The 13,746-nt window shown below is 38.5% G+C and overlaps 2 protein-coding genes across 2 annotated transcripts; one reads left to right on the top strand and one right to left on the bottom strand.

Annotated features, from left to right (window-relative positions):
• Nucleotides 1-2,108: 2,108 nt before the first annotated feature.
• On the top strand, nucleotides 2,109-8,104 carry RB195_020322 (uncharacterized protein; the record flags this gene model as incomplete). The annotated part of the gene is made up of 3 exons (XM_064188563.1): nucleotides 2,109-2,226; nucleotides 5,059-5,190; nucleotides 8,094-8,104. 3 exons carry the CDS (start codon nucleotides 2,109-2,111, stop codon nucleotides 8,102-8,104), a joined length of 261 nt encoding a protein of 86 aa, XP_064044444.1.
• Nucleotides 8,105-9,651: 1,547 nt separating this feature from the next.
• Nucleotides 9,652-11,162, bottom strand: RB195_020321 (uncharacterized protein; the record flags this gene model as incomplete). Its single annotated transcript, XM_064188562.1, has 4 exons — nucleotides 9,652-9,813; nucleotides 9,881-9,930; nucleotides 10,003-10,034; nucleotides 10,786-11,162. The coding sequence occupies 4 exons, from the start codon at nucleotides 11,160-11,162 to the stop codon at nucleotides 9,652-9,654; spliced, it is 621 nt and encodes a 206-aa protein (XP_064044443.1).
• Nucleotides 11,163-13,746: the final 2,584 nt, after the last annotated feature.

The raw sequence follows: 13,746 nt of genomic DNA, 5'->3' as shown, positions 1-13,746 counted from the left end.
TGTGTGCCCCTTGTGCACTAGATCATGTTTTTTTAAACTGTTTTCACAAGCATAAAATAAGAAAAAAACATGCATAAAACAAGCATAAAATTTAAATGTGCCAAACCTTTTCTTATGCACATCCAGCAAATGCTTTGGTTAGTGGCTGAGTGACGTGGGAATACATAAACTGTTTCTGCAATCCAGTACTACTTCAAATAAAAACTACAAATCATGTGATTTTATGGAAATTGGGGTTAAAATGCGGATAGGTGTCCTATGTACATTTCTTCTGCAATAAATTGACAGGAGAAAACGTAATGTACAAATTTTACCCCGCTTTTTTAAAGCTTTAAAGTGTTGGTGTTTTGAACTCCAACGAGTTTATCAGTTAGCAGAAAATAACTTCGAAGGCTTTTACTGTTATTTAAAATTTATCGTGGTATATAAGGGTTTGCTAGCTTTTTTTCGTCTGTTTTCTTCCGAAATTTTCTAAGCAACCGCGGATAATGTGATGGTTTTCATTATCTGGTTTTTGAGGAGGATTTCGCTTTTCTCGGATACAGACAATTCCTGTCCACGTAAATGCTTTAGACTTTTGTTTCGTGGAGCTCGAGAGGTCGAAGCGTTAGGTATGGAGGTTGGAGAGTCCCCTTTAAAGGCAGTGTGTCACGAAACTCACGATGTTGAGGTCTCTGCGGGGAAATAAAGAGTTCGAGGTGTAGATTACGATCATGAGAGTGACCCAGCTCAACTTTCCCCTAATGACCCTTCAGAACGGCGTTTGTCTCTACGGGAATACTTGGAAACTCTCCACCTTTTAGCACCCACCACGTCCACGAATTAGCGTCGAAGACCAGTGAGGTCTCTTCCGCAATCATTCAAGTAGAACTAATGAAAAAGTGCTGACAGGACCGGAACGTGTAAAAAGGTGGTTCGTCCCAACGTACCTCGTGGGAACAAACACCGTTTTCAGGACGATTGTGGGGGAATTGACTGGGGATACGCTTGTATTCATAATCTACATCCCTATAACTGTGTTCCTATATTCCCCCAAAAGAAGAAACCCCAACATCGTCAGTTTTGTGATAGTTTGTCTTCGAGGCACTAAAAATTTCTGGGTCGCGAATAGATAGAAGAATCTACGGATAGAAAGATACAAAATAAAAAGGATAGTAAGATAAATAATCGTTCTCCTAATGTATTGGGGTTTTTTTCTGTTTTCTTTTTCTCCGCAATGTCATCATTACAGCGAAGTCGAGAAATTCTAACGCATTTGGCACAACATGAAAAAAAATCTCGAATCGTCTCTAAAGTTTCGAAAATGGCGAAAAGGTGGGAACGTCAACGTCGAAACGTTTCCATCTTTTTTTTCTCAAAAGAATTTCATTATTTACATTTAATTTCCAGTAATATTCAAGTTTCGCAGAATATTACTGTAAATTGAATGTAAATAACGAAATTATTCCGGAATATTTTATATATCAACAGAATTTTGGATTTATTTATGTATTTATTTATTCTATTATTCATTATTATTTTTTGGAATATTTTACATATCAATATTTATTTTTTGGATTTATTTTTCTCGAATACGTTTTTTCTAGCATCAAAGTAAACCGTTTAAGAACAAATTGATGGAATGAAGGTAATGGAAATGTAGTGGAACGTGAAAAAAAAGAAAAAGGTTGTCCTTGATGGGGAAGAACGGTTTGTACAAAGTTCACTACAAGGTCCAACACAGTTAGGGACTACATCGTAGCCAAACCTGTGTCGAAGATGTTTGTGAACGCGTGAATGTGATGATGATGATGATGATGATGAGGATGAAGGTCGAACTGATTTTATCTACCGTCCTATAAATATTTAAATGGGAAGCTGCGATGAGTTTGATCGTTGAATACTTTTCTGTCAAGTTCTTTTTCTTCGTGAGCCTTTTTTTCGTCCAACATCCCGAGTTTTTTATACCTTTTTTCGCCAATTTTTGTGGATTTTATCTTGAAATTTAAGATTACCGTCTTCTCTTGTGATTTATTGTCGATTAAAGTGTACTTTGTTACCTCGTACGGCGATTTTGTGATTTTGTAGTACTTTTTGACATGAGATGAAGGTCAGATAACGCCTATTCAATGCTTGTGTTACGTGAAGAAGAAGAAGAAGAACCAGTCACATCACGACATCACAGCGCTGTCTGTCTGTTTGTCTGTCTGTGTTATGACGAAGAACGACTCGACCACGGATACTCGTGTACGAACGAGCGATCCAGACGAGATCTCGTCGGATCTACACTGTTCGAGAAGTGCTTCTACGCATCTGTCTCTCTCTCTCTCTCGATCTCTCTGAATGACCCAATCTTGACTATGATCGTAGATGTAAATCTACATATTGCAAAGTTCGGATCTATCCATAACGTGTTCATGCTTTCGATTTTATTGTATTCGTGGACAGTGCTGGCTCTTTTCATGTTCTTCTCCTCTATGGTGCCATTACTAAAGACCTATTACGCGCCTTAATCACTATAGACGAATCCTTATCTTAATAACGAGGATATAATAAATAATAAATATCATAAATAAAATAGGCGTATCCCATTATACATAGGAGAGGATTTCGCACTCCAAATAGATCCATGCAGACCACATGCCAAGTTCTTTTTTGTGCTAAAAATTCACTTTCTCAGTTTTAAGTTCTTTTAAAGTTAAGTTTTAAGTTTAAATTTTTTTAAGCTGCTAAATGTGCATAGAATCACAACAAAACTTCAAATTAAAGAAAGTTTCCGGTTTCTGTCTCTTCTCGGATCCTTTTACTATGAAACTCAAAGGTTGGAGGGATCTCTACTCTTTCGCCTGTCGAACCCTTTGTTCGTGAAGTAAAGTGCATTGAACTACCGCACTCCATTGATATTTTTTCTAACCTTTCACCTAGGGTTTTATTTGAAATAATGGTATTTATTGGTGGGTTATGGATCGTCTTTTCGTTGTCTTTCTCGGAGTTTTTAAAATTATTTTTTGACGTTATGATACGAACCCTTTCTAATTTTTCTTTTCAACAATACTTTATTTAAAAACTTAGCTTTGTAAGAATTTGCAGAAGTTACAAAATGTAGATCAAAGCGATTTGAACCACAGCGATTCGATTGCAAAGCATTCATTTGTGGGATTATTAAAGTATATTATATTATATATTATATTATATATATTATTATTAAAGTATAGTATATTATAGTATAAAGATAAAGATAAATTGGTAAATATAAAAAAGATGAGATAAAGGCTAAAATAAGGGAAATAACTCTAATTAGAGTTTATTTTCTTTTTCTTTCCATTTCTGTTTTATTTTCTTTTCTTTCTTTGGAACGGACAAATTTCATTGAGAAAGAAAATTCGGCAAAGTTAACAACATCGTATTGTCAGTTCTTTGAATAAAAGCAGAAATTTCGAAGGTGGTCCAACTGGTTTTTTTCTTAAAATCTACCCAAAAATTGCAAATATATGCCTTCTCACATTTTAGTGTTAATAATTTTAAAAAATTCCTTTAATTATGATGCTCATATGGGAATAAGAAGGAGAAAATGGCTAGAGTTTGTTTTTCGAATTGAAGAACCTGGTAATGTTTCAGCGGAAGTGTTCCTGTTCTATGATTTTGTGATTTAGCATTGTTATTTCATACAAACCAGAACTATGTAGGTTCCAGTAATTCTAAGTGATTTTTCTCTTTTTTTGAACCTTCCCAAAAATCACAAACATACATATACGCCATTTTCACATTTTAACGAAATAATGTAAAATGTTCATTTCTCTTTACCATAAACATTATCTGTATACATAGTTGTAGCACCATCCTCTAACCACAGTATCCTTACCTGAAATTTGTCTTGAACATACCAATTGATAGTTAATTTCTGTGCTGTAAATTAACTGGTTTAGTTTGTTCTTTTATTTTGTAACTAAATAAAAGATAATATAATAATTAATTTTAAACTCTATTATTCGGTGAATTTTTGTCAATTTCGAGTAAGATGTTTTCTCAGAGCTCTAAAAAAACTCTTTATTAGGTTAAGTTTTGTTGTCAAGGGACACCGGATTTATTATTTCACGTTGATGTATACATATAAATACTGATGAGTTGGGGATGGAAACTCGTCCACGCACCACTTTAGCGCTTTATCCCTTTTAACACTTAATTCTGCCTTTATACCTGATGGTGAAATTTGTAGCTGAAATCTGTTTTTTTTCAAGTATTCTAGTTTTTTGTGGTTTCCCTGCAGTTTTTATACTATGCTATCACAATCCATGGAAATCTTTGGAGCCATTTTTAGCGCTAGCAGTCAGTCTTTCAGAAAAACGAGGATTTCTGCGTTCACAGTGCTGAACGGCTGAATTTCAAAATACAGCTTCCTGATAGAAGATAGATTCCTGATAGATTCCTGATAGAAAAAAAAAGATTTGCAAAAAATTAAAATTATCCGGAATACTGTATATCGGAGAATTTTTTGCAGCGATTTGTTGTTATTTAAGAATTTTTAGCGTTTTTTGTGATTTGAGAATTTGTTATATGTTAAACATGAAGTTTCCTTATTTATTCTACTATGTTTTTCGTTATATGAACAAAATTATTTTTTCTAATTAAAGAGAAATCAATCATTTAGAATTGAATAGGGGGAAATGTCCAAGAACTAAACATATTTTTCCACAAACACTTTACTTTTTACATTTCCTCGCTCAAATCCTACGAACCGTCTTTTCCTTGTGCTTAGGAGCCATTTGAAGCGATTAGGACAAAGTACAACAATAAAAGTTGACTTGCAATTCCAGTTTGAATCGTATCAAAGACAGTCATTTTGAGATCTTAAGTGAAGTGCACGTAGTGCTTATTTACCTTCCCGATTCACATCACACACTCCAAGTATTCTCGAGCCGATTTTCAAGGCCAATCGTTTTGTTCTCCGTTGTAGTGTCCGTACAAGGCGACATAAAATTCACCTTCAAAACAACGACGTTTGCTTTATTTACATATGCTACTATGTTTTTCGTTACATAAACAAAATTATTTTTTCTATTAAAAAAGAAAATAATTTAGGCTCTCGTATGGATGTTATAGCAGTAACAGGTGCTAGCGGTTTAACCGGACGATTTGTTGTCGATCGACTTCTGAAATCTGGAAGATATAAAGAAATTCGTCTCATCGACAGAATACCTTCGGCACGTATAGGTAAGGGATTTTGATATCAACGGATTCAAAGGACGAGTACATCCTTAATCCTGAACTTCTAAATAGTAGAGGTGGGGTCCATAAAATGCTGATATCAACCACAAAAAATACGGTCGAAGTCGAAAAAATATCCAGTTGTGGAAGACCTTTTTATGAATAACTACCAGAAAATTCACGTCATGGTTGGTTATGTATGGATAGTAGTTCATGAAAGCCAGAACAATTCCAGGGTCTTGTATCTGGCAAAGTATTCACATTGATTGTATTTATTTGTTTATCGTTTGATAATGTCACACCACCGCCGTTGATTCACCGTTTACCCTGAATAATTTTGATATTGTCCTGAGCGCCAAACTCTGGCGTACCATTCCGTTTGGGATGCGCCACCACGTTCACTTCAATTCAGAATCATTAAGGGTTTACGAACGAGTATCTAGCCCTATACAGTGACTTGCGGAGGCCAGGATCAGGTCAGTGTTTTTATCCTCCCAGACAATTTTGGTACGGATTTACCCGGAAGAATAAAACACTCTGACTCGGAAGGGCAAAGGGCTTAGTCAGCACTGAAGCGATTTCGAAGCATCAATCGTGCAGTGACAGTGGATCTCTTACTGTATCACACGCTCCCTGATTGTTGTAATAACGTTAAGAAATAAAGACCTAGAGAGGGAGAGGCTCTAGTCTTTCTTTGCCTCTTATGAGGGTATCTTCTTCCGTAATTCCTCTATTTCCTTGAATATCTTTCTTCAATAACCTTATTCGTCATTGAGTCATCGTTTACCCAGGGTATGGTTGATAATGTCCTGACCGCAGAACTAGTTTTGATCAGTAGAGTCACCATGCACTTATAGAGTTCGCCTAGGATTTCCTTCTTAAACTATAATAGTTAATTTGATTACGTCATAACTGTTTGCGTGGATGAACTCTTGCCGAGGGACCACACAAAGGGACCGTTTTCGACATATCGAGGGATCAAGGGAACTGTTGTCAAGGGACCACCACTGAATTCACCCAGGAAAAGATCAGGTTATTAGTTTTTTTTTTAAATAGTAAATTTGTAAATCAATGGACGTTACTATTTTCACAAAGGGTAGCTGTAGTGGTCAGAGTGATCAGAAATCACATAGTAATGTATATTTTTGTCACAAACTACAAATTAACCAAGAGAGTACCTGATTTATAAATCAATATAACTTCAAATATTTTGCGAAATTTAGAGGGATGTTCGTGAAAATATGGCAACTTTTATTTTAGTTTAGTATTCCTTAATCAAATATCATTTGATCAGAGTGCTCAAAAAATTCACATACTAACGTGAGAATGACGTTTGGAATTACTGATCACCGATCACTCAACGATGAATGAAGATTCCAGAACCGTTTCTCACATTGTCCTGTGTTCTGTCACTATCTTATGCGGGGAAAATGACTGCGAAAAGGTGTTTTCTGAACATTTTCAGGTGTTTTGTAACGTTTGCAACGAAAATAGGCGACTTTGTGGTATATGTAGGTGTTTGTGGTCACATCACATCTTTATGTCGTGTAGAAAATTTTGTGCTTATCAAAAGAAAAACAAAATAACCGGAATTTACTGTATAGACTACGAAAAAGGGCACCGAATAACAGGTTTTGAACAGGAAACAAGTCTTTCTAGTTGTCGATTTTTTAAATATACTATGTGTTGACGTACGGTGATCATAGAACAATCAAACAATCAGTGAAAATCTATTCTCAATCGTCAAGAATAGAACATTTGACATTTTAGAATTTTTCCTAAAAATATTTCACTGCTTTTAAAGAAAAGAAAAAGAGAAGAAACTCGTTCTCTCTATCAATTAGTTAGTTGGCGCCTAGTACAGTGGTATAAAGGTTTGTGGAGAAGAAATAACAACGCAGAAAGAAATAATAAACGCAAAATTTTGATTGAAACAATGCTTTTAGGAGAAAAAAAGAATAGATTTCCAATACAAATTCTTCCTAATGACTAATAATTGTGTGTTTTTTTCGTTTTCTTGTTTCATTCATTACTTGTAACCACGTGCTGATGAACAGTAGGGAACATTCTCGCCAAACCTGTTCAACACTATTAATCCTTGACACTCCAGTCTAATCAGGCACTGATTTTTCCATTTTTTTTTATTTTTTCCAGCACATCATCGTTGCAAATTCTGTCCTAATCCTAAGTCATATATTTTATTAAACAGAAAATAAAATTACTGCGACACTATTTATTTGTAGTAAACACCATTTCTAGCTATTTTTACTTTATAAAATGGTAACAAAATTAGTACTATCAAAAGGACGTGAAGCGCGGTGTGGTTGCGTAAGCGGCTGTGCTCGAAGCGACATGGCGAAGCGTAGGAATCGAGTGTAGGAATCGAGGTGGGACCATCGCGCGCGCTGTAGCGATGGATGGTTCTAGCTTAGGCGGCTACGCTCCAGCGCGCCGGACGCAGCCGCTTACTCAACTGCACCTTGCTTCTTGTCTTTCTGAACCTACTATACGGGAATGTCGCAATGTCCCAGGTATGGGGGCAATGAAGGTGTAAAGTATTATCCTGAAATGGTGTTCTGTTTTATTTTCTTCAAGAATCTCAGGAGTTTCGTGAACATTTCCTTCCTTGGAGCTCCTATAACCTTAGAGTTCCGAGAAATTTTAATTTGATCAATCCATGAAGTCCTTTTTTGTCTTTCTAAGGCTGTCATTCGTAATTTTTCTGCCTAAGTTTACGGTTGCGGTCAAGTTGGAAGTTTCTGCGATATTCTTCTGAAGGAAAGATGCAGAAAAACGCAAAAAGGCGGAAGTGCTGGGACATTTTTAGTTTTTTTTTCAGTTTTAGTACAATTTTAATTTTTATACTAACTCTAAAATCCTTGATATCCTGATAACTGGATTCTTTTCAGGGCAAATGTAAAAACTGTGAATGAATCCGAAATTTTCTAGAAAAAAAAAGAGTATGACCGTTTCATCCTACAATTTTGTCTTTCAAAAGTATTAAATTTGAGAAGGAATAGCCAAAACATTGTCTTATTCAAGAATATGACAGTCTTGGCCTTGTGTGATATAAAAAGTGGTCCACATATTGGTTTCCGGATGCGTATTACCTTGAAAATATGCGAAAACGCCTACGCTAACTCGTTTATAGTCCTCGTACTCTTTGGTAATAATCCGCTGAATAGTAATGATGTTTTTGAAGATCTCTGTGAGAATATTTATATCAGACATTTCAGTCACAGTCAGTTTTTGGAAAAAAAAATGCTCCAAATTTCTGCCTTGTTTTTTTTAGGTAGTTGTTATGTCCAGATTATTCGTAATATTGCACTATTTTCTTTTTAAGGTGGACGAAATTCGGCCAAGAGCATTGTAATATACGTGACTGTGACCTTATTATATGTAACTAAAGAAAAATGTCTACAGGAAATCAAGTTTAGTGAATAAGTACTTTAAAATCATTATCATTCACCATAACTATCATTATTCATTATAACTAATGAAATGCCCTGTCTCTTGTCCTTGACTGACAGCTCGGTGGTGTATGTTATCTATCCTAACAAATCATTTTACCAGAGTGGAGCGTCAAAATACATAAAGGATGAAGGATTAAAGGCACCACCCCACGAATCTGACCGGGTTTCAGGTGGGTTATGTCTATACGGGGTTGTAGGTTGTGAGGAGGAAGGTGATTCCGTCCATTTTTTCCCAATTGCCGTAAAAAAAAGGTCCGGAAGATGTGGCGCGTGCACAAGGCTGGCGCGCTCCAATCGAAGTCGTTGTAGAAAATAGCGCCCCGGAACGCTCGAAGCCGCATCTTCCGCGCCGTTTTCTACGGCAATTAGGAAGAAATTGACGGAATCACCTTCCTCCCCATAATTTACGACCCCGTATAGGCACAATCCACCTGAAACCTGCGCCACCCAAGATTTGTGGGGTGATGGTTTTAAGTGTATGGCATAGGTCAATTCTTACGGAAAGGCGTTCGACTTCAATTCAGAATCGTTTTGAGATTTATGAACGCACGTGCAGCCTTACAATGACTTGCGGGGGCGAGCCGATATTTCAATTCAGTGTATTTGTACTCCCAGGGTACACACTACGGCACCAACTTATCTTCCTGGGAGGGATGGAAAGCTCTGGTGACACTACGGCGATTTCGAACCATCGATTGTGAAACGCTTATGAAATCACTGCCGGAAATCTCACTGACTGCGCTACACCCACTTGGATATGAATGCTTTTTTTATTCAAAGCTATTTTTGGGTGCCAGATATTTCTCGGGCGAGGCATTCTCATTTGATTACGACAATCATGAAATTATTGTGTTTTTTTAGATGTATTATGAAGTTTTTCTTAAAAAGATTTATTTGAGTCTTTTGGCAACGAATATAAGCAAGGTTTTACCTTCGAGAGATTTTTTAAAATCAATTGGAGAATTTGCAGATGAAGCGCTAGTTATTTTACTCTCTATTCGGACCCTCGCAGGGAATTTAGATCAGACGGAGCCATGAAGCCGAACACCGGCATCAAGTTTATCATCTCCACCGCATGAGCGTAGAGGAAGAATGTCCATAGCAGGAGGAAAAACCATAGTCCCACAGCGGTGAAAAATACGTGGCGGCAAGGCGCCTGAAGTGAGCGTTAGCTTTAATAATGGACCTCAGTAATGAGAAAGACATTAGTCACTCTCACTCACGTTCCGATGTTTCGTCTCTTTTGGCATCTTTGGTTTCGGTTTGGCATTAACTTAAAAAATGAAGGTCATTACATTAGTCCAACTATGGAATGTGTAGAAATAGAAAGCAGTGTGGAAATCACCTTTTTCAAGCTCTTTAATAGATCCCAACTCCCTGAAATTTCGTATTTTAAGAAAGACAACGCTACTTATACTTCAAAGAGGGCAATAATATTGCTTGAACTCCACTCGCAGAAGTTGATTAGGCTTTTAATGCTCGAGTCAAAAACAATGCAAAATCTTCACAGATGGATTTGTCTACGAAAATAACAGCCAGGCGCAAATGATATGTTGATCACTCTTTGCACCGTCTCCTTTAAAAAGTGCGCGCTGCAGTCGTCGTAGAATGTATTGTGTCGGGTAGTTGCGTTATGATCGTGGAGGCCCTGAGCACATGTCCGACCGCTCCGCGGACGTTAGTCGATAGGACGATGAGGTGATAAAAGCTAGTAATACTAGTTATCAATAGCTAGTGGATAGGCTAACAATAGATAGTATATGCTGTTTTTTAACGTTTTTTTAACGTTTTGGTGTTCCTTTGTCTTGTTTTTTTTGTAGTTTTCGCTTTTTTCTTTAGTTTTTCGACTATAAGGATCACTTTGTCCTGCTAGTCGTACCAGTGGCTAACTTATTTTCTTTAATATCGATCCCATTGATCTGAGTGGGCACAGTACCCGGTTCTACCGATGAGTTAACGCGTTTCGCTGACACAACATCTTCGACGATTGCAAACCTCAGTGAACAATGTAAATATTGCTGGATTTGATGCATCCATATCATTTATACTCAATTGAGAGTGTTACTTTTCCCAAAACAAATCTACTGTTCTCAAAACATAGATTTGAAAAGAGATTACTCTTACTCACGTGGCACCAGTAAACGGCATGGGAGGAGGAGGAGGTTCCGGCATACCAGAGGTTGGGCCAATGTTTTCGTAGGCCGCTGCTGCTCCTATGTTCGGATGCGGAGGTTCTCCAGGGCTTCCTAGAGGTGGTGGTGGATGTACATCCGGAGGTGGAGGTGGAGGTGGATGTACATCCGGAGGTGGAGGTATTGTCGTATGTTGTGGAGGGGGTGGTGGAGGAGGCGGTTGAAAAGGCAGTGGAGGTGGCGGTGGAGGAGGCGGTGGAGGTGGTGGAGGTTGTAGAAGAGGTGGAAACGGAGGTAGCGGAGGCGGAGGTGGAGGAGGATGTGGCATAAGAGACGGCATTCCTGTTGCGCCTTTGCCGTATTGGTCTCCCATATCTGAAATGTGGCGCTACTTTGCTGCGAGTTAGGAATAAGGTTAAAATGAGTGTGAACCTTTTGAAAACGACTCACTAGAAAAGTGATTCCTACCGCCAAACGCTTATGGTGTTGAGGTTATCAAGGTTCATTTATCGTAACTATCAAACTTTTCGTCATATTCTTCGAAATTCGATTTTGATATCAAGCACTAAAGGTGGAGCCGTCCATTCCGCACATTTATTTGCTTCATGTTGGTGGAAATGTGAAATTTAGCAAAGTATGCTAGCTTACGTTTGAATGCTACTTAGCCCATTCAATGAGTGAATGAAAGGGAAGGATCAAATATTTCTCTCATTTGCGGTACAAAATGCCGATGTACTAACGGATGTACTGGATGATATTCTGGGCGTGAACAACATACACAGCTTTTCCACCATTTTCTTTTCTTGCTATATGCGCTCATACTTCAATAGTGATTCCATGAAAGGAGGGAAGATAGAAAGAGGACCCTCCCAGCGTGTCCTCTGCCGCGTTTTCGCCGAGTTATTTGTTACCAATCTGGTCGAGACTAAGCGTGCACCACAAGAGATGTAGAAGTCTGCCTAGCGCTGGACTTCTACACCTTCCGCCTTCAGCCAACCTTCAGTGGTCAATGAAGAATTAAAGCAGGAGTACTTTCTACAAACATCTAGCAAAACGTCAAATCTGTTTTTGTAACTAACAACAGTTCAACTCGCTCTTTTTAGAAATATAGGCGTTGTGGAATGACTCTGTAATCCTACTGCTGGAGGAGTCATCACTACTTTTCAAAAATGTCCGAATCTGATTTTGTATCCTTATCCCTTTTATCTATTTACCAGTCTGAACGTCCGGCTAAAGCCGGACTTCAGACTTTTTGTGGTGTTCGCTTCGCTCCCCTTCACTGATCAACGAAAATCAATATTAGTGCCCTTTTCTGTGAAATTAAACTAGTGTATCTTTAACAATCTTCCTTCATCTTTTTTTTTATCATGTATAAATGCAAAAGGTTCCATAGTTTTCTTTCTAACCGCGTCAGTTCTATATTTGGAGAATATTCAAACTTTAGCTTCAAACACTCCGTCGATACCAATATAATGTAGACATAATTTGAAAGTATTACTCGAAATTTGGGTCATCCTCCTGTTTCCCTCCAAGAGTTATCAAGGTATGATTTTAAGAACAAAATGACATGAAAGACTTTATCCAACTGATAAGGATAACGAGGAAGGCATGCTACCATCTTGAGGCGAACGGAGAAGGAAATAGACACGCGGAGGAGTCATAAAGGTGAAAAACAACGCGCCCAGTGGCAACGGCTATGAAAGATCCCATTTACTTTCTACGACATGCACACCAAGTTATTGATCACCAATCCGACACTGTGGGACCCGTCGCACACCATATCATAGCTATCTGGCGCTGGTGGACCCGTTGCACCCCTTTTTATTGGTATCTAGCACCGGCACGCCAATCTGGCGCCGGTGGACGCGTCGCACCCCATTTTATAGCTTTCTGGCATCGAGGCAACAACTCGACGCCGGTGGACTCCCTTTTCGAATTTCGTGACTGACACACACACGCACGCACGCACGCACACGCACACACACACGTGACACACACAAGCACGAACACACACGCACAGACACGACACATTACACATACACATTCGCATACACATTTACATTTATTTACACTATTTCATGCGCAGTCGGTACAGCCGACCCACACGGTCGAGGGTAAACCGCACTAGCGCAAACACAAGCCTCCATCCCACACGGGGTCGATAAACTGGTACCACGCACGTGACAGAATAAGCCCGTTATTATGTATCATGATCATGATCATGATCATATTATATCATTGTATATATTTCGTATTATTTCATCCCGAGTGGATTGATACGCCAGTGACTTTATCCTTATACTATTTAGTGTCAAGATCAAGGGGTGGGTGTGGCGCAGTCTGTTAGAGGTCCGTTGTAGCCACACGGTCGATGGTTCTAAACCGCCTTAGTACGAAGCAAGCCTTTCATCCCTCCGGGGACGATAAATTGGTACCAGACTTCTCTGGGAGGATAAAAACACTAATTTGATCATCGGCTGGCCCCCGCAAGTCATTGTATGGGCCAACGCGCCATCTAAATCCACCACGATTACGAATTGCAGTGGAACGCGTTGGCGCATCCCAAGTGGATTGTTACGCCAGAGACGTTATCCTTTATCCTTTATGGTCAACATGAATACCCTGCTACTGCCGACTTGATATTTCGAACAACGAGATAATTGCTAGTTAGTCCCCATATATTGCTGCATCTTTGAAGATCGAATTCTTCAGAATTCTTCTAATCACGCATTGCGCCATGATGTACGCATTTGTTCCATACAGCGACTGCTAGCAGGGTTTAACGAAACCATAATATCACGCAAGCGTGTTTCTACTTTTTCTATTTCTGACCAAACCCGGTAACGTGTCGATGTTCATTCGATAACGGCACTCCTCGAAATCTGGTGCAAAATGTACTCGAAGTACTTTTTGTAAAAAAATAATACCTGATGTCTTTGCGTCTCACTACGGTAATA

The sequence above is a fragment of the Necator americanus genome, chromosome II, assembly GCF_031761385.1.
Source record: "Necator americanus strain Aroian chromosome II, whole genome shotgun sequence".
Classification (NCBI taxonomy): domain Eukaryota; kingdom Metazoa; phylum Nematoda; class Chromadorea; order Rhabditida; family Ancylostomatidae; genus Necator; species Necator americanus.
The sequence above is the reverse complement of the archived record's forward strand: the minus strand, read 5'-3'. Positions and strand labels throughout refer to the sequence as shown.